The sequence below is a fragment of the Periophthalmus magnuspinnatus genome, unplaced genomic scaffold, assembly GCF_009829125.3.
Source record: "Periophthalmus magnuspinnatus isolate fPerMag1 unplaced genomic scaffold, fPerMag1.2.pri scaffold_124_arrow_ctg1, whole genome shotgun sequence".
NCBI lineage: Eukaryota > Metazoa > Chordata > Actinopteri > Gobiiformes > Gobiidae > Periophthalmus > Periophthalmus magnuspinnatus.
The window spans coordinates 24197-50274 of record NW_022986703.1 but is presented as its reverse complement, the minus strand read 5'-3'; the positions used below and the strand labels follow the sequence as shown (position 1 = coordinate 50274).

Below are 26078 nucleotides of genomic sequence, written 5' to 3'. Positions count from 1 at the left end.
AATAGTTGATAAACAGCGGTAAGTTAATGCTAAAACACTAAACAAAGGTGAATACTTGCATTAGCTCAATCTTCATGGTCACGTTGTGTTTGTAGGCTTTGGTCTCAAGAGCGGCAATGGTGTGAAACAAGTCATACATGGTACTCATCAACTGTTGTGCAGGAAAAATAAAATAATGAGATGATGGTAGCTGCATTATTGACTTCTATATGGTTTTAATAATACAAGAAGTAAATAAATATGATTTGTATTGATTTGATTTTTAGACAGGAGGAAAACTGGACTATGCAGAGTCAACATAATCGGTGTCCTCTATTATACTGAGAAACACTGTTGGAGTTTCCTCACCTTGTCTCTGATGCAGATTTGATTCTTGCCTTCAACTTGGAGCACTTTGGCAAACTTGATGAATCTCTGATGGTCAAAATTAGTCTGTAGGCCCAGGTAATAGCAATCCCTGCACACATTCATGTAAATATTAAAATGTTATTTATTACTATACAGCTGACATAAAATGTAAAACAAAAACAAAGCACAGCTTTGGGATGCAGCTCTGGGATACAATTTCATACACAGACCTTTATTTTTCTCATTTTGGTGCTTTTTTGGCCAGGTATTTCACATAAGACATGGTACATAAAAGGTTTCAGTATTTTTTTTATTGTCCAATAAACAAAATATAAATAGTAAAAAAAAGATCATTATGGGATTATATACACTATGTTTTCATGAACCTGATTACACTTTTTTATTTATAACTTTTTAGATTCTAAGGAACAACAAATTTTGAAACTCCTCAGGAAGCTATGTTGTTACATTTAAATCTCTTTATAGATGGATGTAGGTTTTAGAGGTTGCCAGTCACTGTGTATATTGTGATAAAGAGTGGTGTTGAAAATAGGAAACCTTTAAGTTTTGTTTGTGGTTGTCTGTTTTTATTGTGATTTTGAAGGCAAATAAAACATGTTTTATTGCTGTATCTGCAACATTAGCTCTTGATGTTGTACTGAAAAGTTTGGTTCAGAAAACCATCACAGAGCAGGATCCTGTGACAAACCTCACCTGGCCACTGAGTCAAAGAGCTTCACACCGACACCGGCATTTCTTTTGTTGCTCACTACATCATAGAGGAAGTGCTTCTCCTTTGGGCGGCCTTTTGGTGTCTCCTGGAGGCAACACATCATCAGTATGTGGTTTACAGAATGAATACCATGGCTCAGTTATTCCACATCACCTTTTCTTGGATAATTTCTTCAATGAAAAGCCTGTTATCATATGACAGCTCCTCCAAAGACAAGCTTTTTCCAATTTCTTTGAAAAGTTCAGCAGACACTGTTTTCCTCTGTAGCAGAATTGTTTTTCAAAAAATAGTATATATTTACAGTTCTTTCTTTGTTGGATGAGAAGCTTTTGACATCCTACATTATAGTGTTTATATTGAGTGTATTTAGACATTGTGTATTCAACCATCATCATTGATTGTTAAGCCTTAGCCATTAAGACCATGTATGACATTTAAATATGTAAATATATAATTTTTACACTCAGGTTTGTTACTTTAAGGCTCTAAGGAGAATTGATCTGTTTGCGTTTAAACATGGAGAGTGGCATCAGGGACTGGGATCAGGGACAGTGTGATTGTAAGCACTTAACTTTGATTTAGATTTGTTGCTTTTACAGTAAATGCATTTTGTATTGCTGTATATTAATATGTGAAATGGATAAATATAAATTTTGATCTGGGACACACCAAAGTTACTATTTCTGACTTACCTCCCATTTAAGTTTTGGCCATACATTTTGAACGATTCTATCAAACACATCAGAAAAAGGCCCATGTCCTGCAAATATAGATGAAATTGCCAGCTAAATGCATCATCATTGTTTAAGCACTGAACAGAGTAATAGATCTGGCTTTCTCACCAAGGTCGTAGCAAAGACTCGCAATTTGCACGCAAAGTATGTCCTGGTCATCAATAGATTGTGGTAGTTTCTTTTGTAAAGATTTCAAAAACTGCCCAGCTAAGTGTGCCACACTGAAAAAAATGTATAACATCAAAATTTGTCCCAGTACGAAGAATTTTTATTATACGTACCCAAGTGAGTGTTCAAATTGGTTGTGGGATGCTCCTGGGTAAACAAAATAGGCCCCTCCCATCTGTTTGATGAAACGAAGTCTCTGAAACTGAGGTGTGTCTATTATTTTGACCAGAATGGGGTGGAACTCCATATGTCCATGAATAGGGTCATTGAACACCTAATGGAGCACAATATAATGCACTTTGTTGTCAATCACAATGATGGAAATAGATATGAAGAACATTAATCTCTCTGTAAACATTTTGGTGTGTGTCAGCTGTGTGTGAAATACCTTTGGTTGTGGATTGGCTGTCGGCGTCTGAGGTAGACTCTTTGATCATTTAGGCCGTTTAAAAAGAAAGATGTTTAAAGAATATGCATATTATTATAAGAATAGTTTGTAAGTAAGTTGAACTGTGATTTGAAAAGAAAAGCAGAAGCTGAAACAGTGTTACCGGAGAAAAGTGTAAGTTCTTCCTGCGGCACCACTCGTAAAAGCTCTTTTGAGCGACTCTCTGAGTGGTTTTGTCCAAGCTCGTGCAGTAGACTCTGATCCATTTCTCAGAAAACTTATTTGGCAGAAGAAACTGAGAAACCTGACAAAAAAATTTTTATCTAAAAATGAGCACAATTACGGTGCAAAAAAAAAAAAAAGGTTAAACATCTTCTTTGCTGACCTGTTCACTGGGAATCTTGAATGCCTTCTCATTGTCAAACTTGTTATAGACATACAGGTTATCCATGGGATTTTTATCTTTTTGACCAAAGTCAAAGCTAATGATCTGATAAACAATTTTATATAAATATTTAGATATGCAGTATATATTTTTTATATAAAACACCCCCCCCCACACACACACATTTATATATATATATATATATATATATATATATATATATATATATATATATATATATAATATATATATATATATATATATATATATATATATATATATATATATATATATATATATATATATATATATATATATATATATATATATAAAATACAAACATTTAAAGCATTTTGTTTACTTACAGTGATTTCAAAGTCATCTTTTGTCAGTGGCTTTTGCTCTTTATAAGTGGTCACTACTGCCAGGTCAGATTTCCATTTTTCTTCCTTTTTTTCCATGGAGCCAAAACATGAACAAAAAGTCTGATAATAAGCTTGGTGTATTACATTGCACTGATTACAAACAAAATAATGCAGTATTTACTTTTGTCAGAGGGCTTTGGTTGTCCTGTGTTTCGCATGGTGCCATTTCAGATATCTGTTTTTCTTCCTTCTAAAACAGATAAGTCAGATAATAGAGCTTAGTGTGTCACTTTGGGGTGGTTGTATATAAAAACACACCTCTTTGGCAAACCCATCTGTCAGTTTAGTCTCTCCTAGAAATCTGTACAGCTTTCGAGAGAGAATGTTTTGTAGTATTTCTCGTGCCTCCTTCAGTTCATCTCCAGTGGAATAAAGTATTTTTTCAAAGATAGAGTCTGAAACACAGATAATATACACACACAATATGACAATAGGTAAGTGAAAATATTAGGACAGAGGTAAAACACAAGACTAACCTGTGAGCTGGGTGTACTCCTCCATGGTTTTATCTGCTATGTCTTTTATAGCTTTAGACATCTTTAACACTGGCTCTGCTTTAAGTAAGGCATCTCTGATCCTGAGGTTTATATTTTTGTCATTTATGTGCTCAATCATGTTACAACACATATAAAAACTTGCATAAACTTATGTATAAACTACTTACATCAGCTCAACAGCCTTATTGGTTTTGTGCTGGTAGGCCTTTCGGTGGAGAGAACTCCTTGTATGAAACATTTCATAAATATTAGGGACTTCCTTAAAACGGCAAAGAAACACAAGTATTAGACCATGTTCAACATATTCAGAAGATGAATTATAATCATCTGTGTTAAGATAACATCTCAAACCTTGTCTCTTGTGCAGATCTGCCATTGACCGTCCACCTCAAGGACTCTGGCAAACTTAATGTAGCGATTGTGGTCAAAGCTATTCTTTATTCCAAGGTGATGGCAATCTCTGTCCAGACAGAATCAAATGTAAATAATAAAGGACATAAATCTGAAGTGTTTTGATATAGACCAAACCTGGCAAAATAGTCAAACTTGTCCACATCAAGGCCAGTCCTTTTGTTTGCGACTATCTCGTAGAGGAAAGACTTGTTTGAAGGGCGGCCTTTGTAATGTCCCTATTTGAATTGAAACAGTTTATCAATATGACGCAGGCACAAAAATCCAGATCTTGTTACCTCTTTATCTGGTCCATTAATCATCTCCTTGATAAAGGATAGGTCATCACCATCACTGTCCTCACTCAGCTTCTTCAACTCAGTCTCCAGGTCAAATGGGTTTTCTTTTTTTTTTTTTAGATGTTCCACAATGGCATCAAACATGGCAGCTGACCCTTTCTCATGCTGCCGTGGAAATATTACTGATTATTACTTACAATTTTTAATTACATTTATTTGATCAGATCTGTTCCTTACTTTCCATTCCTTGTTTTGTTGAGTTTTTGGTATGAACATGTTATCAAACAAGTGGGAAAATGGCCCATGTCCTTAAAAAAACATTAACAGATTTAAAATATTTATTTAAAATATTTTCTGAAACATAAATTATTGATTGCACACATCACTATCTGTGGTAGAGGTATGTGAGTAAGAGAATGCTTACTTTATTGTTTTTTGTTGTTTTTTGTTGTTTTTTTTTTTACCTGTGGTAAGTACTCACCCAGGTCATGGCAGAGACCAGCAATTTCCACACAAAGTACGTCTCTGTCAGTAATACCAAGTCCCTGCTGTTTTTCTTTTAAATGTCGCACAAGTTTTCCTGCTAAATGTGCCACTCTATAAAATGTAAATATCACAAATCTTAAATTACACAATTGGTTTTTCCAGTCTCTGTTTGACAAAAAAGCCATGTTTTAACACATGTGGCCTATTTTCAATGTCCCACTTCGTACATACCCGAGTGAGTGTTCAAATCGGTTGTGAGATGCTCCTGGGTAAACGAAATAGGCCCCTCCCAGCTGTTTGAGGTATCGAAGTCTCTGAAACTGAGGTGTGTCGATGATTTTGACCAGAATGGGGTGGAACTCCATTTGACCATGGATAGGGTCATTGAACACCTGATGGAGCACAAACCGAAAGCGGAAACTAACAACAACAGAAACCTTAAATGTTTGGTCTTGAATGCTACAGGCCTACCTTTGGTTCCATTTTTGATGATTCAGTGTGAGATGGTGTTGTGGAAGACTCTCCTTCAGTAGACTGAAAATTCACAGCTGTGTTTTATTAAAAAAAATAATATAATAAGAGTAGAAATGTAACTTTTATTGGTAGAAAAGTCAGACATCTTATCTATTTCTAATGTAATGTATCCGTATTGTGTAAGGCCTATGAAGTTATTGTGACCTTTGACATAAACCTTCTTTTCTTCTTGACCTCGGAGGCGGTCGCAGTCTTCATTTCTATTTTGTTGTTTTTTTTTTTCCATGATATTCTTGAACAGCAACATTTATATTTCATTAATATTTTCATTTCAAGACAATTAATTCTTCTCTTTTAATGTTAATGTTTTGATTTTTGATTTGTTTGTATTATTTTGCAAAGCACTTTGAATTTCTTTGTGACGAATTGTTCTATGCAAATAAACTCGCCTTACCAGTTTGAATTAGGCTAATTAATATGTCAGTCCAACGCCCCAAGTTAAAACAGCTGACTGAGTGACACCCACACCCAAATAGCTGGTCTGCCTGATGGCATCTGAGCTGTATGTGTTTCACCACAAAAGGCATTTCATCAGTTCAACATGGTTCGCTCCACTTCCAGCCCTGTTCCCACATTCTCACCCACATGATTTATTAATTTATTTCCTATATTTACTCGATCCTTCAAAACATATTCGCCCTGTCACCCAGGCACCTCATCAAACACCTTTAAAAGTAATTTATTATTTACTTGTTAAAGAAACATATATTGAATTTGCATCTGTTGTTTGATGTATTTTTGGTCATAGCTTAGAGAGTTATGACAAAATCCATGAATAATTCTACAAAACAAATTCTTGCATCTATACTTTTTTTTATCACTTGCATCATATTTGTTACATATTATATAAATGCAAAAATAATGAATACATTTGTACATTTTTTTCAAGCCTCTTCTCTTGGTGGATTATTTGTATTTATGATAACAACAGCTCTACGCTGTTGCCGTGCAGAACTTGTCTCTCAGACTTAAGTGAAATTCACCGGCTGGACCAAGTTTGATAAATGTTTATTAATATTACAGAAATCATTGGATATATAATAATGTTTCATTATAATGAAATGTGGCTTATGCAGTAATGGAATGTGTAAACGCAGTATTGGGAAATTCATATTTTAGAACAATTTAAATTTTGTGTATATCATACGCTGTAGGCCTACATATTATAGCGCATACTATTTTAAACACACATTAAAATTGTGCAGAATACACTCTGTACAAATTAAATTATGAAAGAGAAAGCTTATAAATAAACCTAAAAATCCAGATAGGTAACCAAAATATACAATTAAAAATATATACATGTATTTAAGTAAAACATAGTCAAGTTAACTATACAAGGTGGTTGAATAATATTACCTGGCTTCTATTGGTCCTTTGAGGCAGCACAAAACAAATTCACCTGGTGATCAGGAAGAGGTGCCAGTATTTTATATCTCACCACACCTGTCGTCACTGCCCAGAACGTCACTGCGACGTCCTGGTTCTGACACAGACTTACTCTTTGAGGAAGAGTTTAAGCTCAATAAGGTTACAAAATAGTACTATAATGTTGTGTATCAACATTTCTCTGTCATCATATAAACATTTCAATGAGCAGGCCTTCATCTCTGACCTATATTACAGTGAGATCGGGTTAACATCAGCATTCCTTGACCCTGATATGGCCTTGAACTTTTTTATTAATACATTTAATGAAATTGTCAACCGGCATGTGCCTAAAAGAAAAATTAGAATGAAAAATTGTAATAATCCCTGGTTCAATTCAGAAACTGCACAATTAATTAGAGAAAGAAATGCTGCCTGGAAAACTGCTCACACAACTAGGTCTGAGTTGGATTGGGCAAGTTTTCGTCAGAAGAGAAATAAATGTCTATCAGCAATTAGAAAGGCAAAAACATCCTACTTCATGTCTGCATTGATAGAGAGCCACGGAAATCCAACTAAGTTCTGGAGGACAATCAGATCCCTCTCTGAACCTAACAATTATACCTTACCAACTGATATTTTATTAGATTCCGATATTATAAATTCTAAAGAGGAAATATGTGATGCTTTCAATAGACATTTTATCTCTGCATGTGATGTTGAACAATGATGGTCCTTCTGATCTTGATTATGTTGAATCTGAACCTCAGACAGATAACCACATTTTTTCTTTAAGACCTTTCAGTTACATGGAGGTCTTAAATGCTCTCCGCTCCATAGACCCAAAGAAGTCCACGGGAGCTGACGATCTCGATCCAAAACTTCTTTTATTAGCTGCCCCATATTTAATTGAACCTCTTTTACATATTTTTTATTTGTCAATTCAAATGGCAATTATACCGGAATTATGGAAAACAGCACATGTTTTGCCTTTACATAAAGGTGGGACAACTAAAAATGTAAATAATTTCCGGCCAATATCTAAATTACCTTGTCTTGCAAAAGTTTTAGAAAAGTTAGTTTCAAATCAAGTTACAGGTTATTTAAATAATTTCTCCATTTTGAAGTCTTATCAGTCGGGTTTCAGAAAAGGGCATAGTACTGTCACAGCAACCACAAAAGTTTTAAATGACATTTTCTCAGCCCTTCATGATAAACAAGATTGTGTGGCTCTGTTTATTGATTTAACTAAAGCTTTCGATTCAGTGGATCATGGAGTCCTCCTGAACCATCTGAAGCAGATTGGATTTGACAATGCTACATGTAACTGGTTCCAAAATTATCTTTCAAACAGAACCCAGGCAGTAGTAGCCGATGGTTTTAAATCAGAATTTTTAACTTTAAATAAAGGAGTGCCCCAAGGCTCAATTTTGGGCCCCCTACTTTTTACTATTTTTATTAATTCTATTGGTCACAATTTAAAAGAAAGCCACATACATTTATATGCAGATGATGCTGTTTTGTATGCAACTGCTCCTTCTGCTGATCAGGCACTTTTAAAACTGCAGCAAGATTTTAAAGAAATCCAAAACTCCCTCATAAATCTTAAGCTGTTTTTGAATGCAAGTAAAACTAAGTATATGATTTTTTCTAAAAAACATTTCAGTAACATGCAAGCTACAAACCTTTACACGCTAAATGGTACATCCATTGAAAGAGTCAACACTTATAAATATTTTGGGTTTTGGCTTGATGAAAACTTGTCCTTTAAAAAACATATCTCAGAATTATGTAATAGCTCAAAATCTAAATTATCATTTTATTACAGAAACAAATATTGTATCCCAATGAGTTACAGAAAAGAAATAGTACAAGCAACCTTCCTGTCCGTACTGGATTATGGGGATGTGGTGTATGTGCAGACTTCAGCCTCTGCTTTGAAACCATTGGATCCACTATTTCACTCCGCCCTTCGCTTTGTTACAGGTGATGGATTTGAAACTCATCACTGTACGCTCTATGAAAAAGTAGGTTGGCCATCACTGTCTGTTAGAAGAGAACAGCACTGCATTAAGTTTATCTATAAGGGATTACTTCAAAAACTGCCAGAATACCTCACCTGCTTGTTAATTATTGATACCGGAACATTTTACACCAGATCACATGACTGCATAAAGCTAAGGACGAGCCTCACCAGAACTGAGATGGGAAAGAGGGCTTTTAGCTGTTTTGCTTCACAAAAATGGAATATGCTCCAAGGAAAAGCAAAACTGGACACGTTGTAATAATAATAATAATAATAATAATAATAATAATAATAATAAAAATAATTAATAATAATAATTATTATTATTAATCATAATAATAATAATCTGATAACAAACTTTTATACACACACCTGCACTTGTTATTGATGTTTTTTATGGACTTATTTGTTTTGATAGTTTTTTCGGTTGTGTTGTATTTTAAACAGGGCACCCATGAAAAAGAGAGCCCAAGTGCTCTCATTGGGTCCCCCTGTATAAATAAAGATAAATAAAATAAAATGAGTATTGCATAGAATTGTGAAGTGACATTAGCAGGGATTTTGGTCTTCTCCTCATAATGATAAACTTATCATTCACAGAATCCTCCAGTTCTGTAATCCTGTAATCCTGACCAAGCCTATCAAGATCTGGAGATGAGTCCACAGGTAGTAAGATAAGATAAAGTTTATTGTCCCAAAAGGGAAATTTGTCTTGGGCTCACTGCCCGCAGCTTAAAAACACAGTTACACTCACACATACAGTACAGTCAGGCAACAGTCTCAAGATACATGTGCCATTATTAATGTCCATTATCCATTTGTGCACTGCACAACCATAAAGTGTCCAAGTTATTGCACAAGCCCCACTTCGCAAATAATTATTGCACCAGCCCATAATTGCACAGTTTTTGCACAGGCAGTTATTGCACCACTGAAAATAAAGTGACTAAGTGCGCCTTTGTTGTGCAGATTTGTTCAGTAGTGTAACAGAAGTGGGCACAAATGAGAATTTGTATCTGTTACTGTTAAAGTTAGGCCCCCGATAGCGCCTGCCCGATGGAAGAATTTCATATTCCCCATACAACAGGTGAGAGGGGTTCCCCACAATCCGTCTGGCCTGACCGAGCACAGAGTTTTGAAAAATATCCTGCAGAGAAGGGAACTCTTTCCTGCCAATCACCTTCATGGCCTTATTTATCACTTTTCCAAGTTTAGTACAGGTCATGATTTTTGTGCTCACACCAAACAGCTTTCAGGAAACCACACCTTTGCACAGAAAACCAAAACAATGTTGACCTATGCCTTCTGCTTTATGCTTTTATATTTATCTCTATTTTCTGTAGATGTGTTGTTGTTCTTTGCCACTTTACTAACACAGATAATTTTGTGTATCAATGATATCTATTGATCTGTCCAGTTTGAAGAACATAGTGGACCACTGAAAGTACAATAGTTAACATTTGTGTCTTCAATAAAAGTAAGGCATATAAAGAGATCAAACTCTCAACCACTCAGGACAAAACAAACAGGATAAGGACTAACACACAGTTGTATTACTGCCTGCAAATCAAATTGACAAATTACATTAGTATTATTATAACATCAATTCAAAAATAGATAATTATTAGATAGAGCTATAGTTTTGTGGTTGTTACATTGCCAATTATAAAGTAAAATAAAATTAGTTTTCAGCCTTACAAAATCTTCAGATTGCATTTAATTGAATTAATTGCTGTAAAGTATCTTGAATAAGGTTTAGCTACTGATACTTTATGTGTCATTTCATATACTGATTTTAGTGGTGGTCTCTATCTCTGGAATTTTATGTCCCTTTTCCATCAAGAAAATATATAGAATTTGTTTTCTAGATTGAACTTGAGGCAACTGAAATACAGAAACGTGCCCACTGGACTTTAAACCGGGACAAGGGGGCTTTTTTACTCTCACAGACAAGGGATATTGTCCTGAAGAAGTCGGACTGCAGATGGCGCTGTCGTTCTGCCTCCACCAGTCAGAAGACAGCGCCAAAACCTGTTTAAATCAGCTGACTGGACACTACAGCTACATCACGTGACCACTCTGAGGAAGACCTCAGTGAGCAGTCGAAACTGTCAGGTATAAAAACAAACTAAACTTGGTCTGGAAAAAGAATCTGTTAAAATAAATACAGTACATATTGTTAATGCCATTGAATTACTGTGTGGCTTTATTTCAAGTCATACACATCTTTAATCTTTCATTTTGCTTAATTTATTTAAGAATTGCTTACTAAATTTAACTTGAATGATTTTTAGGGTCAAACTGAGGAGGCTAATTTGGGTTTTCAGATTTTGCCCTCACTCACTGAGAGCCAGGGATGCATAAATCTTAAGTGCATCACAGTAAAATTCAATAGTATGAACATGAACAACATTTCATTATTGTAATATTTGTAATTTCATTCATTTGTTTGGTTTCTTTTCAACTTTTATATTTATTCTTTAATTTAGCTTTAGGTTCAGACTGAGGCAGCTGTTTTCTATTTTCTATTTCTTTTTGGAGTGTTCCTCCAGGTATGCATTTATCTTAATAATCTTCAGTGCATCACACTAAAATGAAATGGTATGGACATGCAAAACATACTGATTATGGGCATATGGCATTCAATGTTTATAATTGATAGTGATAGGTTCACACCTTTTAACCTATATTACAGTTCAAAAAGAGAAGAGAAGACAAGAGAGATTATTTGTCTCAATATTGAGGAGAAAAAGCGGGGAGGCAAAACCTTCAGTTACAACATCACAGTTTCACCTCACACCCTATTTCTGAAGGCCCACCGTTTTTCCTCCTCCTTTTATTAAAGTTAGAAAACCCTAGTTACAAACACATACACACTCTGAAGGGATGGGGGGCATATACTTAGCAAGCAGTGTAAAAACATATGACGAAATTCACAGAGAAATATATTCTGTTTTTTGCATTTCCAGAAGGTCACTCTTCCCCTTCGCACAAAACATCCTCCCATGATGTTTCTGTTTTAGGGTTTCACAGTGACCTTCTTCCCGTGGGATCCTGCACTTTAAAAGACATTTTTCTGCAAGACTCAAGAACAAACATTAGTGCAGATTACATAGTTTGCATAGTTGAATATAATGATTATAATAAAGAGTGAACATTACAGTACCTACAGTACCTTTAAAATGAACAGTGAGATAACATAATATAACTTGAATATATATTTTGAATCCATCATTCCCTCCTGTTTATCGAACTGTGACATCACACACCATCACCATGGTAATTTCTTAATTAATTAGTACTCCTTCAGGGTCCTCATCTTCACTGCCTTCCAATAGGTACATCTGCACCCCTTTGTCCTCAGGTGCGGGTGAGATGGCAGTGGTTATTAACCTATTGATCAAAGAGCGGAGACAGGGGATACAACAACATCCACACAAGGTTAAAATGGCTACAAACACAGCGATTGATACTAGGACCGATGAGACCAGTGCTTTATAGCGCCCAAATACGCTTAACCAGTCTTCCCAGAAGAAGTGTTCACCCCTGACTGCTCCTTTAAGAGTCTATTCATCGCGACGCAGGCTGCCTATAGCCCTAGTCAGGCTTCCATCTGCAGCGGTATTGTTAGGGATGACAACGCAACAGCTGGCCCCAATGACAGAACAAACTCCTCCTCATTCTGCCAGGAGCATATCAACAGCTATGTGGTTTTGGAAAGCCATAAGTGAGGTGGCGCTTAATTGCTCGTGCACTGCTTCAAACCCCTCCTGTGTGTAGTTTCCCAATTTTGTACATTGTAGTGGATGTAGTTGATTCTGTCTACGTTTTTATTGGGAGTGATTGGAATTATAGCTGCTATTAAGGAATATTTTCAAATCCTGTGGCAATGTGAATTAGCTAATTTATATTCATCAGGACCCCTCTGGGCACTCCAGTCGCATGGTTTTCAGTAGATTGTTGTTCAATCAATGCTGTTAATTGTTCTTGTTCTATTGACATTACTTCTATAGGTATTATCAGATTAACTAGAGCGCATACTCCAGTAAATTCATTTGGCATATTTGCTCTAAGTATTTTCCCTCCACAGTACCAGTAGATGTCACTGCGCATTCTGCTTTCAGTCAGATTTCTTTCACATTGATTTCCATCAATATTACCTAAAACATTCGTTACCGAATTTGAGCGTTGAATACAGGTGTAATTTCCTTTTGGCAATTTGGCCTCAAATATTGGTTTCTGTTTTTTCAGGTTTAGTTAGTGGGTACACTGCATCCCACTTTGCGCACTCTGCCTCTGGTACTGTTTTAGTTAAGATATCCTCCACACATTGCACTGTTAACTCAGGAGGTGTTGGTACCATTCTCAAAAGCGGTCTGGGTCCCATACAAGCAACACAGTCTTTATTAACGTACTTTGATGCCTGTTCTATCATTGTTAGCCAATTGTTTCCAAAATCAGATACACCAGTTTGCCATATTGAACACTTGTTCTTTAGTAAAGGTTACTGTTGCTTTAATTTTTATTCCGCTACCTTGCAGCCTGGGACTCAGAACCGGTTCAGAGGTTTGTAACATTTCACATATAATTAATTGCAAATAGGATCTATCCCTGATACATGAGCTCTCAGCAAAAACATCCAACATTCTTGACCATTATTAGTCAAATTTTTCTTTATGTTATTTATTGTTACCAGTAGATTGGATTCGGTTTTGGCTAAGGTTAGGAGCTCTGCCTGCCTACCTGCCCAGTCAGTTTGTGACCTGTTCCTCTGTACTACTTATCATGGGGGCAGTAGGAATAATGAAAGTTTGTTCCTGCTTGGATGCTTCATTAGGCTGTTCATAAGTAGAAATGACCACAGGGTCAGCTCCCATGGTTTTACTAAATTCAATTTTTCACCTTTACCTTTTGCCTCACTTCTAGTTTGTGTAGTTCTCATCTGGTGTAATAGCTCTTTTGCCTCTTGATACGGGTGATACGGGGGCGGGGGCACTTGCTGCTCCCCTCCCGCTACTGCTCCCTCTATCTCGGCTTGAGCCTGCTGTACTGGTGTTTCTGGCTGAGCCGCTATTACAGTGGTGAAATCATCTTCCTCCTTTGTATTATGCATAATTTGTTGCTTACGCTTTGCCTCTGTTTGGCCTTTTTCTCTGGCTTGTGCCAATTCCAACCATCTTTCCAAATGATAGTAGCCTTGTTTACACATATCATATTCTTTATTTTTGCATTTTTCCTGTATTTTATTTGGAGCTCCATTATTTTAGAAGATTTAACTCGCCTTCAAATTTATATTTTGTTACCCACAAATCTAACTGTACATTTTTCAGGATATTTTGCGTGCACGGCTTTCCAGTCTTTTACCTTCAGTCTATCTTTTGGTGTCAATTTTGTAGTTTTATTTCCCATTTTTATTTCCTCAAATTTAGTCCAGATTTTAACTCCTAGGGAGGTCTCTGGAATACAACAACAGGTTGGTACGAGTGATTAGTGTGGTATCTCTCACTTTAGCCTCAGCAGGTGGAGAGATCTTGCCTCTGCATCCACAGAAATACACCGTATTTCCCCAACATTTTTGGTATGAGATTTGTCACCTAGTGGTTCAGAATCTCCACTCACACGTCTCTCTCTCACACACCCTTGCTTTTTTATTTACTTCCCACGGTTTTGTACCAGCCAGTAAAAATGTCACTATTTACCTCGGTAACGGGACTCCGCATCCGTCCCTCTTAGTACTACTACTACTATTAGTATTAGTAGGTTTTAGTACCTAATTGGAGCCTAGGATAGTTAGGGTTTCTCTACGCGCATGACCCCCAGTCATACCGTTTTTTAAAAGCAAGACTTACTCACTCGTCTCGTCTCTCTCTTCCTCAGTACCCCCGTCAACCTTTAGACTCCTTATCTCCTCATGCAGTCTTTAGTTGGTCTCCCTTGGCTCACTCTGTTGGGGTCAGAGGTGAGGACTGGACCAAGGGGAGGGGTGCATATTGTCAGAGCACCCGGGCATCCTGGGAGGGTCGCGATAAAAGCTAGCCAGTGAGTTTGCATGTCACTGACTTATCTTAGTGGTCTTGAGAGGTCTTCTCTTTGCAGATTTGTAGGTGTGTCTTACATAGAGTAGCCTAACTTTAAGTTGAACCCCAGTTTAAAATAAAATATTACTTTACTAACTTTGAATCTAACTAATTGTTAGGCGTGTTCTATCAAAATGATGACTGGATTCGATTAGTTCAAATCTCAAAAGTTTTATTCCCCTGACAGTTACAATCTAATACAGGACCCGGGTCATATGATCTATCCCTCGTGTGTGCAGCAGGCGGTCTGTCTGCTTTTCCCTGGCCCCGTAACATAAAAATGTAACATGAAACATGAATATGCAAATATTATGTTGAGTAGGTTGTCGCCCAGGTTCCTCCCTCCGGCCTCGCTCATCTCTCCAGGCTGCACCAGTCTATTTTTCCGCCTTGAGTCTCATCCGACCGCCCTGTCCCTGTAAAGGAGCGTCTACACAACCCCAACAGTTTCCCTCCATTCATCTCACACAATGTTACCTTTAACATAGTTTCAGTGTTATTACAAAATGCTCGAACTCCAGTACCAACATTGGTAACTGTCAAACAACATGATTCACCTCCTACAATGTTGCCTTAACTCGGTTAAAGGAGTTTCTGCAAGGGGCCAACTGTCTCCCATAATTCACGTTTTACCTTTGACCTAGTTTAGATGGGGTTCAACTTTTAGTATGGTGCTTGTTAGACAACCTCCAAAAAGATACAACATTCAAAGAATATATAAATTCAGTATAAAAATGGTGATTACATAATAATATTCAAAACTTATATGATTTCAGTATCAAAAGATATATATGTATATGTGATGGCCCTAAGAAACTTTATTCAATCAATATGCATTCCATATTTTTGATATATGTATTTGTAATGCAACTTAAAAGCTTTATTACTTGACATACCCTTCATAATGTAACAACTGTAGTCATATTACAACAATATAATAGGACATGAATCAATGTTTCCATCATCAGTAAAACATAATAAGAGATATATATGAGGCATTTACATGAGTAAAACATAATAAGAGACATATATGAGACATTTCCACAGTGCAGTTTCCCAATGTGAATGGCTGTACATGATTGTCACATTTAAATCACAGATTTACATATGATACATGAAATCAGAAGTTAATGTCAAAAATAGCATCTTTATGAATGAAATCAAAGTTTTTGACCCTGACCCCTGTGGCCTTATGGTCCTTTGAAGCTGGGGTTCTGCTCTGAGTGTTGATGATTTTAGAAAAGTTAATCAATGTCACAATCTTGTTCCTTGGGATAATTCAGTTCTGAGGGTCGTAAAGGTAGGAGCAAAAGATTCTGTTTATTTTAATCCATTTGTAGGGGTTGTAAACTTGGGAATGTGGGTTTCCCTGTGTTGATGATCTCCAGATGTCCAGCTTGTTAGTGGGGCAGGATGTCACCTCACTGATGAAATTAATTATTAGTGACAGGAGAAATCATAGTTTTTGGGACAAGTTCAGGTAGTATCACTACATTATAATGCACTTTGTTGTGCAGTGATGGCAATAGATATGAATAACATGAATCTAGCTGTAAACATTTTGGTGTGTGTCAGCTGTGTGTGAAATACCTTTGGTTGTGGATCAGCTGTCGGCAGCTGAGGTAGAGTCTTTGATCATTTAGGGTGTAATAAAAAAAGAAAGATGTTTAAAAAATATGCATATTATTATCACAATAGTTTGTAAGTTAGTTGAACTGTGTTTTGAGAAGTAAAGCAGAAACTGATACAATGTTACCGGAGGTGGTAAATTATTCTTTGTGCACCACTCGTAAAAGCTCTTTTTAGCGACTTTCAGAGTGTTTTCGTCCAAGCTCGTGCAGTAGACTCTGATCCATTCCTCAGAAAACTTATTTGGCAGAAGAAACTGAGAAACCTGACAAAAAATAATTTTATCAAAAAATGAGCACAATTAAAGTGCAAAAATGAAATAACGAAACATCTTCTTTTCTGACCTGTTCACTGGGGATCTTGAATGCCTTCTCATTGTTAGACTTGTAATAGATATACAGGTTATCCATGGGATTTTTATCTTTTTGACCAAAGTTGAAGGTAGCAACCTGATAAACATACATATATTTTTTTATTTATTTATCTATCTACATCTCTCTCTCTCTTTATATATATATATATATATATATATATATATATATATATATATATATATATATATATATATATATATATATATATATATATATATATATATATATATATATATATATATATATATATATATATATATATATATATATATATATATATATATGTTGTTTTTTAATAATTATACAGTATTTATTTATTTTTTCATAATAAAAAAAACATTTAAATGCTTTGTTTACTTACAGAGATTTCAAAGTCATCTTTTTTCAGTGGCTTTTCAGACATTTCTGCCAGGTCAGATTTCCATTTTTCTTCCTTCTAAAACAGATAAGTCAGATAATAGAGCTTAGTGTATCACTTTGGGGTGGTTGTATATAAAAACACACCTCTTCACGAAGCTTATCTGTCAGTTTAGTCTCTCCTAGAAATCTGTACAGTTTTCGAGAGAGAATGTTTTGTAGTATTTCTCGTGCCTCCTTCAGTTTTTCTCCAGTGGAATAAAGTATTTTTTCAAAGATAGAGTCTGAAACACAAATAATATATACACACAATATGACAATAGGTAAGTGAAAATATTATGGCAGAGGTAAAACACAAGACTAACCTGTGAGCTGGGTGTACTCCTCCATGGTTTTATCTGCTATGTCTTTTATAGCTTCAGACATCTTTAACACTGGATCTGCTTTAAGTAAGGCATCTCTGATCCTGAGGTTTATATTTTTGTCATTTATGTGCTCAATAATGTTATAACACACACAGAAACTTGCATAAACTTTTATATAAGCTACTTACATCAGCTCAATGGCCTTATTGGTTTTGTGCTGGTAGGCCTTTCGGTGGAGAGAACTCCTTGTATGAAACATTTCATAAATATTGGAGACTTCCTTAAGATGGTAAAGAAACACTCACAGATATTAGATCATGTTCAACAAATTCAGAAGATGAATTATAATCATCTGTGTTAAGATCACATCTCAAACCTTTTTTCTTGTGCAGATCTGCCATTGACCGTCCACCTTAAGGACTCTGGCAAACTTAATGTAGCGATTGTGGTCAAAGCTATTCTTTATTCCAAGGTGATGGCAATCTCTGTCCAGGTAGAATCAAATGTAAGTAATAAAGGACATAAATCTGAAGTGCTCTGAAATAAATCAAACCTGGCAAAATAGTCAAACTTGTCCACATCAATGCCAGTCGTTTCGTTTGCGACTATCTCGTAGAAGAAATGCTTGTCTGGGCGGCCTTTGTAATGTCCCTATTTGAAGTCAAACAGTTTGTCAGTCTGAAGCAGGCACAAAAATCCAGATCTTGTAACATGTTACCTTTTCATCTGGTCCATTAATCATCTCCTTGATAAAGGTTAAGTCATCACCATCACTGTCCTCACTCAGCTTCTTCAACTCAGTCTCCAGGTCAAATGGGTTTTCTTTTTCTTTTAGATGTTCCACAATGGCATCAAACATGGCAGTTGACCCTTTCTCAAGCTGCCGTGGAAATATTACTGATTATTACTTACAATTTTTAATTACATTTATTTGATCAGATCTGTTCCTTACTTTCCATTCCTTGTTTTGTAGAATTTTTGGTATGAACATGTTATCAAACAAGCGGGAAAATGGCCCATGTCCTTAAAAACATGATCAGATTTAAAATAATTATTTAAAAATATTTTCTGAAACATTGATTGCATCACATAACTACTGTGGTAGAGGTACATGAGTAAGATAATGCTTGCTCTATTGTTTTTTTAATGTGTTTTTTTAATGTGTTTTTTTTTTTTTTTTTTTTAACCTGTGGTAAGTACTCACCCAGGTCATGGCAGAGACCAGCAATTTCCACACAAAGTACGTCTCTGTCAGTAATACCAAGTTCCTGCTGTTCTTCTTTTAAACGTCGCACAAGCTTTCCTGCTAAATGTGCCACTCTATAAAATGTAAATATCACAAATCTTAAATTACACAATTTGTGGCTCTTGTTCCAGTCTCTGTTTGACAAAAAAGCCATGTTTTAACACATGTGGCCTAATTTTAATGTCCCACTTCGTACATACCCAAGTGAGTGTTCAAATCGGGTGTGACATGCTCCTGGGTAAACAAAATAGGCCCCTCCCAGCTGTTTGATGAATCGAAGTCTCTGAAACTGAGGTGTGTCGATGATTTTGACCAGAATGGGGTCAAACTCCATTTGACCATGGATAGGGTCATTGAACACCTAATGGAGCACAAAATCATGCACTTTGCTGTCACTCATAATGATTGAAATAGATATGAAGAACATCAATCTAGCTGTAAACATTTTGGTGTGTGTCAGCTGTGTGTGAAATACCTTTGGTTGTGGATCAGCTATCAGCAGCTGAGGTAGACTCTTTGATCATTTAGGGTGTATAAAATAGAAAGATGTTTTAAAAATATGCATATTATTATCACAATAGTTTGTAAGTTAGTTGAACTGTGTTTTGAGAAGTAAAGCAGAAACTGATACAATGTTACCGGAGGTGGTAAATTATTCTTTGTGCACCACTCGAAAAAGCTCTTTTCAGCGACTTTCAGAGTGTTTTTGTCCAAGCTCGTGCAGTAGACTCTGATCCATTCCTCAGAAAAATTTTTTGGCAGAAGAAACTGAGAAACCTAACAAAAATTATTTATCCAAAAATGAGCACAATTAAAGTGCAAAAATGAAATAACGAAACATCTTCTTTGCTGACCTGCTCACTGGGGATCTTGAATGCCTTCTCATTGTCAAACTTGTTATAGACATACAGGTTATCCATGGGATTTTTATCTTTTTGACCAAAGTCGTAGTCAATGATCTGATAAACAAGTACATTTATATATGTTGTGTGTATATATATATATATATATATATATATATATATATATATATATATATATATATATATATATATATACACACACTCCCCCCCACATATATATATATATATATATATATATATATATATATATATATATATATATATATATATATATATATATATATATATATATATATATATATATATATATATATATATATATATATATATATATATATATATATATATAGTAATAAGACATTTAAAATGTTTTGTTTACTTACAGAGATTTCAAAGTCATTTTCTGTCAGTGGATTTTCCTCTTTATAAGTACTCATTACTGCCAGGTCAGATTTCCATTTTTCTTCATTCTAAAACAGATAAGTCAGATAATAGAGCTTAGTGTATTACTTTGGAGTGGTTGTACATAAAAGCACACCTCTTTACGAAGCTTATCTGTCCGTTTAATCTCTCCTAGAAATCTGTACAGCTTTCGAGAGAGAATGTTTTGTAGTATTTTTCGTGCCTCCTTCAGTTCATCTCCAGTGGAATAAAGTATTTTTTCAAAGATAGAGTCTGAAACACAAATAATATATACACACAATATGACAATAGTTTAGTGAAAATATTATGGCAGAGGTAAAACACAAGACTAACCTGTGAGCTGGGTGTACTTCTTCATGTTTTTATCTGCTATGTCTTTTATAGCTTCAGACATCTTTAACACTGGCTCTGCTTTAAGTAAGGCATCTCTGATCCTGAGGTTTATATTTTTGTCATTTATGTACAAAATTATGTTACAACACATATAAAAATGTATGCATAATCTACTTACATCAGCTCAACAGCCGTATTGGTTTTGTGCTGGTAGGCCTTTCGGTGGAGAGAACTCCTTGTATGAAACATTTCATAAATATTGGGGACTTCCTTAAGACGGTAAAGAAACACTCACAGATATTACACCATGTTCAACGTATTCAGAAGATGAATTATAATCATCTGTGTTAAGATAACATCTCAAACCTCGTCTCTTGTGCAGATCTGCCATCGATGGCCCACCTTAAGGACTCTGGCAAATTTAATGTAGCGATTGTGGTCAAAGCTATTCTTTATTCCAAGGTGATGGCAATCTCTGTCCAGGTAGAATCAAATGTAAATAATAAAGGACAAAAATCTGAAGTGCTCTGAAATAAATCAAACCTGGCAAAATAGTCAAACTTGTCCACATCAATGCCAGTCCTTTTGTTTGCGACTATCTCGTAGAGGAAAGACTTGTCTGAAGGGCGGCCTTTGTAATGTCCCTATTTGAATTGAAACAGTTTATCAATATGAAGCAGGCACAAAAATCAAGATCTTGTAACATGTTACCTTTTCATCTGGTCCATTAATCATCTCCTTGATAAAGGTTAAGTCATCACCATCACTGTCCTTACTCTGGTCATCACCATCACTGTCCTCCGTCTGGCCATCACCATCACTGTCCTCCCTCTGGCCATCACCATCACTGTCCTTACTCTGGTCATCACCATCACTGTCCTCCGTCTGGCCATCACCATCACTGTCCTCCCTCTGGTCATCATCATCTCTGTCCTCACTCTGGTCAATACTAACTATGTTCCCACTCTGGTCATCATCATCTCTGTCCTTTCTCTGGTCATTACCATCTGTGTTCTTACAATGGTCGTTACCACCTCTGTCCTCACTCTGGTCATCACCATCACTGTCCTCCGTCTGGCCATCACCATCACTGTCCTCCGCCTGGCCATCACCATCACTGTCCTCCCTCTGGCCATCACCATCACTGTCCTCCCTCTGGCCATCACCATCACTGTCCTCCCTCTGGCCATCACCATCACTGTCCTCCCTCTGGCCATCACCATCACTGTCCTCCCTCTGGCCATCACCATCACTGTCCTCCCTCTGGCCATCACCATCACTGTCCTCCCTCTGGCCATCACCATCACTGTCCTCCCTCTGGCCATCACCATCACTGTCCTCACTCTGGTCATCATCATCTCTGTCCTCACTCTGGTCAATACTAACTATGTTCCCACTCTGGTCATCATCATCTCTGTCCTTTCTCTGGTCATTACCATCTGTGTTCTTACAATGGTCGTTACCACCTCTGTCCTCACTCTGGTCATCACCATCACTGTCCTCCGTCTGGCCATCACCATCACTGTCCTCACTCTGGTCATCATCATCTCTGTCCTCACTCTGGTCATCTTCCAGCTTCTTCAGCTTAGCCTTCAGGTCAAAGCTTTTTGTTTTTAGAAATTTTACAATCTCATCAAACATGGCAGCTGACCCTTGCTCATGCTGCCGTGGAAATATTACTGATTATTACAAAAATATTTTTAATTACATTTATTTGATCAGATCTGTTCCTTACTTTCCATTCCTTGTTTTGTTGAGTTTTTGGTATGAACATGTTATCAAACAAGTGGGAAAATGGCCCATGTCCTTAAAAACATCAACAGATTTAAAATAATGATTTAAAATATTTTCCAAAACATCACTGGTAGAGGTACATGACTAAGAGAATGGTCACTTGATTTTGTTTTATTCTTTTATTTTATTTTTTACCTGTGGTAAGTACTCACCCAGGTCATGGCAGAGACCAGCAATTTCCACGCAAAGTACGTCTCTGTCAGTAATACCAAGTTCCTGCTGTTCTTCTTTTAAATGTCGCACAAGCTTTCCTGCTAAATGTGCCACTCTATAAAATGTAAATATCACAATTATTAAATTAAACAATTTGTGGCTCTTGTTCCAGTCTCTGTTTGACAAAAAAGCCATGTTTTAACACATGTGGCCTAATTTCATACATACCCGAGTGAGTGTTCAAATCGGTTGTGAGATGCTCCTGGGTAAACAAAATAGGCCCCTCCCATCTGTTTGAGGTATCGAAGTCTCTGAAACTGAGGTGTGTCTATGATTTTGACCAGAATGGGGTGGAACTCCATTAGACCATGGATAGGGTCATTGAACACCTGATGGAGCACAAACCGAAAGCTGAAACTAACAACAACAGAAACCTTAAATGTTTGGTCTTGAATGCTACAGGCCTACCTTTGGTTCCATTTTTGATGATTCAGTGTCAGATGGTGCTGTGGAAGACTCTTCTTCAGCAGACTGAAAATTCACAGCTGTGTTTTATTAAAAAGGATAATATAATAGTAGAAATGTAACTTTTATTGTTAAAAAGCCAGACATCTGTATCTATTTCTAATGTAATGTATCCATATTGTGTAAGGCCTATGAAGTTATTGTGACCTTTGACATAAACCTTCTTTTCTTCTTGACCTCGGAGGCGGTCGCACTCTTCATTTCTCTTTTGTTGTTTTTTTTTTCCATGATATTCTGTTTGAACAGCAACATTTATATTTCATTAATATTTTCATTTCAAGAAAATTAATTCTTCTCTTTTAATGTTAATGTTTTGATTTTTGATTTGTTTGTATTATTTTGCAAAGCACTTTGAATTTCTTCGTGACAAATTGTTCTATGCAAATAAACTCGCCTTACCAGTTTGAATTAGGCTAATTGATATGTCAGTCCAACGCCCCAAGTTAAAACAGCTGACTGAGTGACACCCACACCCAAATAGCTGGTCTGCCTGATGGCATCTGAGCTGTATGTGTTTCACCACGAAAGGCATTTCATCAGTTCAACATGGTTCGCTCCACTTCCAGCCCTGTTCCCACATTCTCACCCACATGCTTTATTAATTTATTTCCTATATTTATTCGATCCTTCAAAACATATTTGCCCTGTCTTAATTAATTAATTAATTAAGACAGATTAAATACCTTTAAAAGTAATTTAATATTTACTTGTTAAAGAAACATAAATTGAATTTGTATCTGTTGTTGGGTTATTCTTGGTCATAGTTCAGTTTTATTTGTCATTGTCACAAAAGAACAACGAAATTGTGTTGGAGCATCCCATAAAGTGCATAGCTTAGCGGGTTATGACAAAATACATGAATAATTCTACAAAACAAATTCTTGCACCTATACTTTTTATAATTTGCATCCTTTTTGTTACATTTTGTATACATGCAAAACTAATGAATATATTTCTACATTTTGTTCAAGCCTCTTCTCTCGGTGGATTAATTGTATTTTATGATAACGCTGTTGCCAGGCAGAACTCGTCTCTCAGACTTAACTGAAGTTCACCGGCTGGACCAAGTTTGATAATTGTCTATTAATATTACAGAAACCATGGGATATATAATAATAATAATAATAATAATAATAATAATAATAATAATAATAATAATAATAATAATAATAATAAAGTTTCATTATAATGAAATGTGGCCTATGGAATAATGGAATGTGTAAACTCAATACTGCGAAATTCATATTTTAGAATAATTTAAATTGTACGTATATCATATACTGTAGGTCTGCATATTATACCATACACTATTTTAATAATGTATAACATACATTAAAACTGTGCACAATATATCCTGTACAAATTCAATTATGAAAGAGAAAGTTTATAAATAAACCTGAAAGTCCAGATAGGTAACCAAAATATACAATTAAAAATATACACATTCATTTAAGTAAAAAATAGTCAAGTTAACTATACAAGATGGTTGAATAATATTACCTGGCTCATATTGGTCCTTTGAGGCAGCACAAAACAAATTCACCTGGTGATCAGGAAGAGGTGCCAGTATTTTATATCTCACCACACCTCTCGTCACTACCCAGAACGTCACTGCGACGTCCTGGTTCTGACACAGACTGACTCTTTGAGGGAGAGTTTAAGCTCAATAAGGTTACAAAATAGTAATATAATTTTGTGTATCAACACTTCTCTGTCAAATTTGAAGAACATAATGAAAGTGTTAAAATGATCGCCTGCTTATGCCAGGGGTTTCCAAACTGTACATGCTAGGAGACCCAAAATATCCAACATTTTAAAATGAAATCATCAATTTTAACAGTTGATATTCAGGTTACTGCTACTGTGGTATGTGAATGATTGGTGGTGTTTGGAGGGGTGGATGACAGAGATTGGAAGCTTCGCTTCTGTCAGTCTAACCCAGGGCAGCTGTGTAGACTGCTGCCACAGAGTATGGAATTAATGAGTAATACGGAAAATTGTGAAGTGACACTATTAGAGTTTTTGGTCTTCTCCTCATAATGATAACATTAACATTCATAGAATCCTCCAGCTCTGTAATCCTGTAATCCTGACTAAGCCTATCAAGATCTGGAAATAAGTCCACAGGTAGTAAAGTGCAATTGCCCATTGCTCCTGATAGATTGCCCCAGCAGCCTGGAAACATGAGTCAAATTGTTACAGGGACCACAAAGTATTGAAAACAAATGTATTTGCCTATGGGTGAGGCAAGATGAGGGTGTCAATTTGTTTCATAAAAAAAGAATGTTGACTATAAAGACACCAGTCCTGTAATAAAAATCTTCTCCAGCTTTCAGCAGACCACACCTTTGCACAGAAAACCAAAATAATGTTAATCTACACCTTCTGCTTTTATCTGCTATTATCTCTATTATCTGTAGATTTGTTGTTTTTATTTGCCGCTTTACAAACGCAGAAGGAGAACCATATAAGGTTACAAAATACACTGCCTGGCCAAAAAAAAAGTCGCCACCAAAAAAAAAAAAAAAAAGGTCACACACTCTAATACTTCTTTGGGCCATCTTTAGCTTTGATTACGGCACACATTCACTGTGGCATTGTTTCGATTTTGCTTCTGCAATGTCACAAGATTTATTTCCATCCAGTGTTGCATTCTGATCTTGCATTGATGATGGTAGAGTCTGACCGCTGCACAAAGCCTTCTCCAGCACATCCCAAAGATTCTCAATGGGGTTAAGGTGTGATAGAGTAAAATCATCGGTAATCAGCTCCTAAGCCTGGGGATCCTTTTCAGTGATCGGTAATCCCTTCACCCGCCACTTGGGGGATTTCGCGCAGTTTCTCCTCATTGCATTAAATTCCTGCGTGAGAGAAACAACTGCAAATCACTCTCGTGATTAACTCTCCATATTTTCAGGTAAAGGTTACCAAATGTTTGCTTGTTATCTGTGCACTGTTAAGGTAGTTTGTTGTTGTTGTAGAATGTTGAACTTAAACTAAAAGAATGTTTATTTGTGTATTTTAGAAGCCTTTGGAAATGTGTTAATTGTGTTGTGAACTGGTGCTCCGCCATCTTGTGGCCACACAAGCTAATGTGCTAATGTGCTAATGTAATATACTGTTCATTCAATTGCATTATACTGTTCATTTGATTGCAT

The 26078-nt window shown here is 36.0% G+C and overlaps 1 protein-coding gene across 2 annotated transcripts; it reads right to left on the bottom strand.

The window, feature by feature from the left end:
- Positions 1 to 24459, bottom strand: LOC117393438 (uncharacterized). 2 transcript variants are annotated; one of them, XM_055232462.1, is made up of 31 exons: positions 18302 to 18446; positions 18137 to 18234; positions 17960 to 18068; positions 17772 to 17863; positions 17584 to 17684; positions 17366 to 17502; positions 17223 to 17297; positions 16832 to 16936; positions 16615 to 16752; positions 16449 to 16487; positions 5085 to 5245; positions 4849 to 4964; positions 4605 to 4675; positions 4368 to 4532; positions 4207 to 4307; positions 4030 to 4138; positions 3846 to 3937; positions 3658 to 3758; positions 3440 to 3576; positions 3303 to 3371; positions 3122 to 3205; positions 2757 to 2861; positions 2535 to 2675; positions 2372 to 2410; positions 2097 to 2257; positions 1924 to 2036; positions 1774 to 1841; positions 1235 to 1342; positions 1063 to 1166; positions 349 to 457; positions 1 to 151 (listed from the first exon to the last, which is right to left on the bottom strand). In XM_055232462.1, the coding sequence occupies exons 1-31, from the start codon at positions 18440 to 18442 to the stop codon at positions 38 to 40; spliced, it is 3303 nt and encodes a 1100-aa protein (XP_055088437.1). In that variant the 5' UTR covers positions 18443 to 18446; the 3' UTR covers positions 1 to 37. The 2 variants fall into 2 exon arrangements, with proteins under 2 accessions (XP_055088437.1, XP_055088436.1); XM_055232461.1 differs by lacking the exons at positions 1 to 151; positions 349 to 457; positions 1063 to 1166; ... (16 more) ...; positions 4849 to 4964; positions 5085 to 5245 and adding exons at positions 15707 to 16282; positions 18536 to 18606; positions 18788 to 18903; ... (14 more) ...; positions 22864 to 22926; positions 24421 to 24459 and having other exon boundaries at positions 18302 to 18463.
- Positions 24460 to 26078: the final 1619 nt, after the last annotated feature.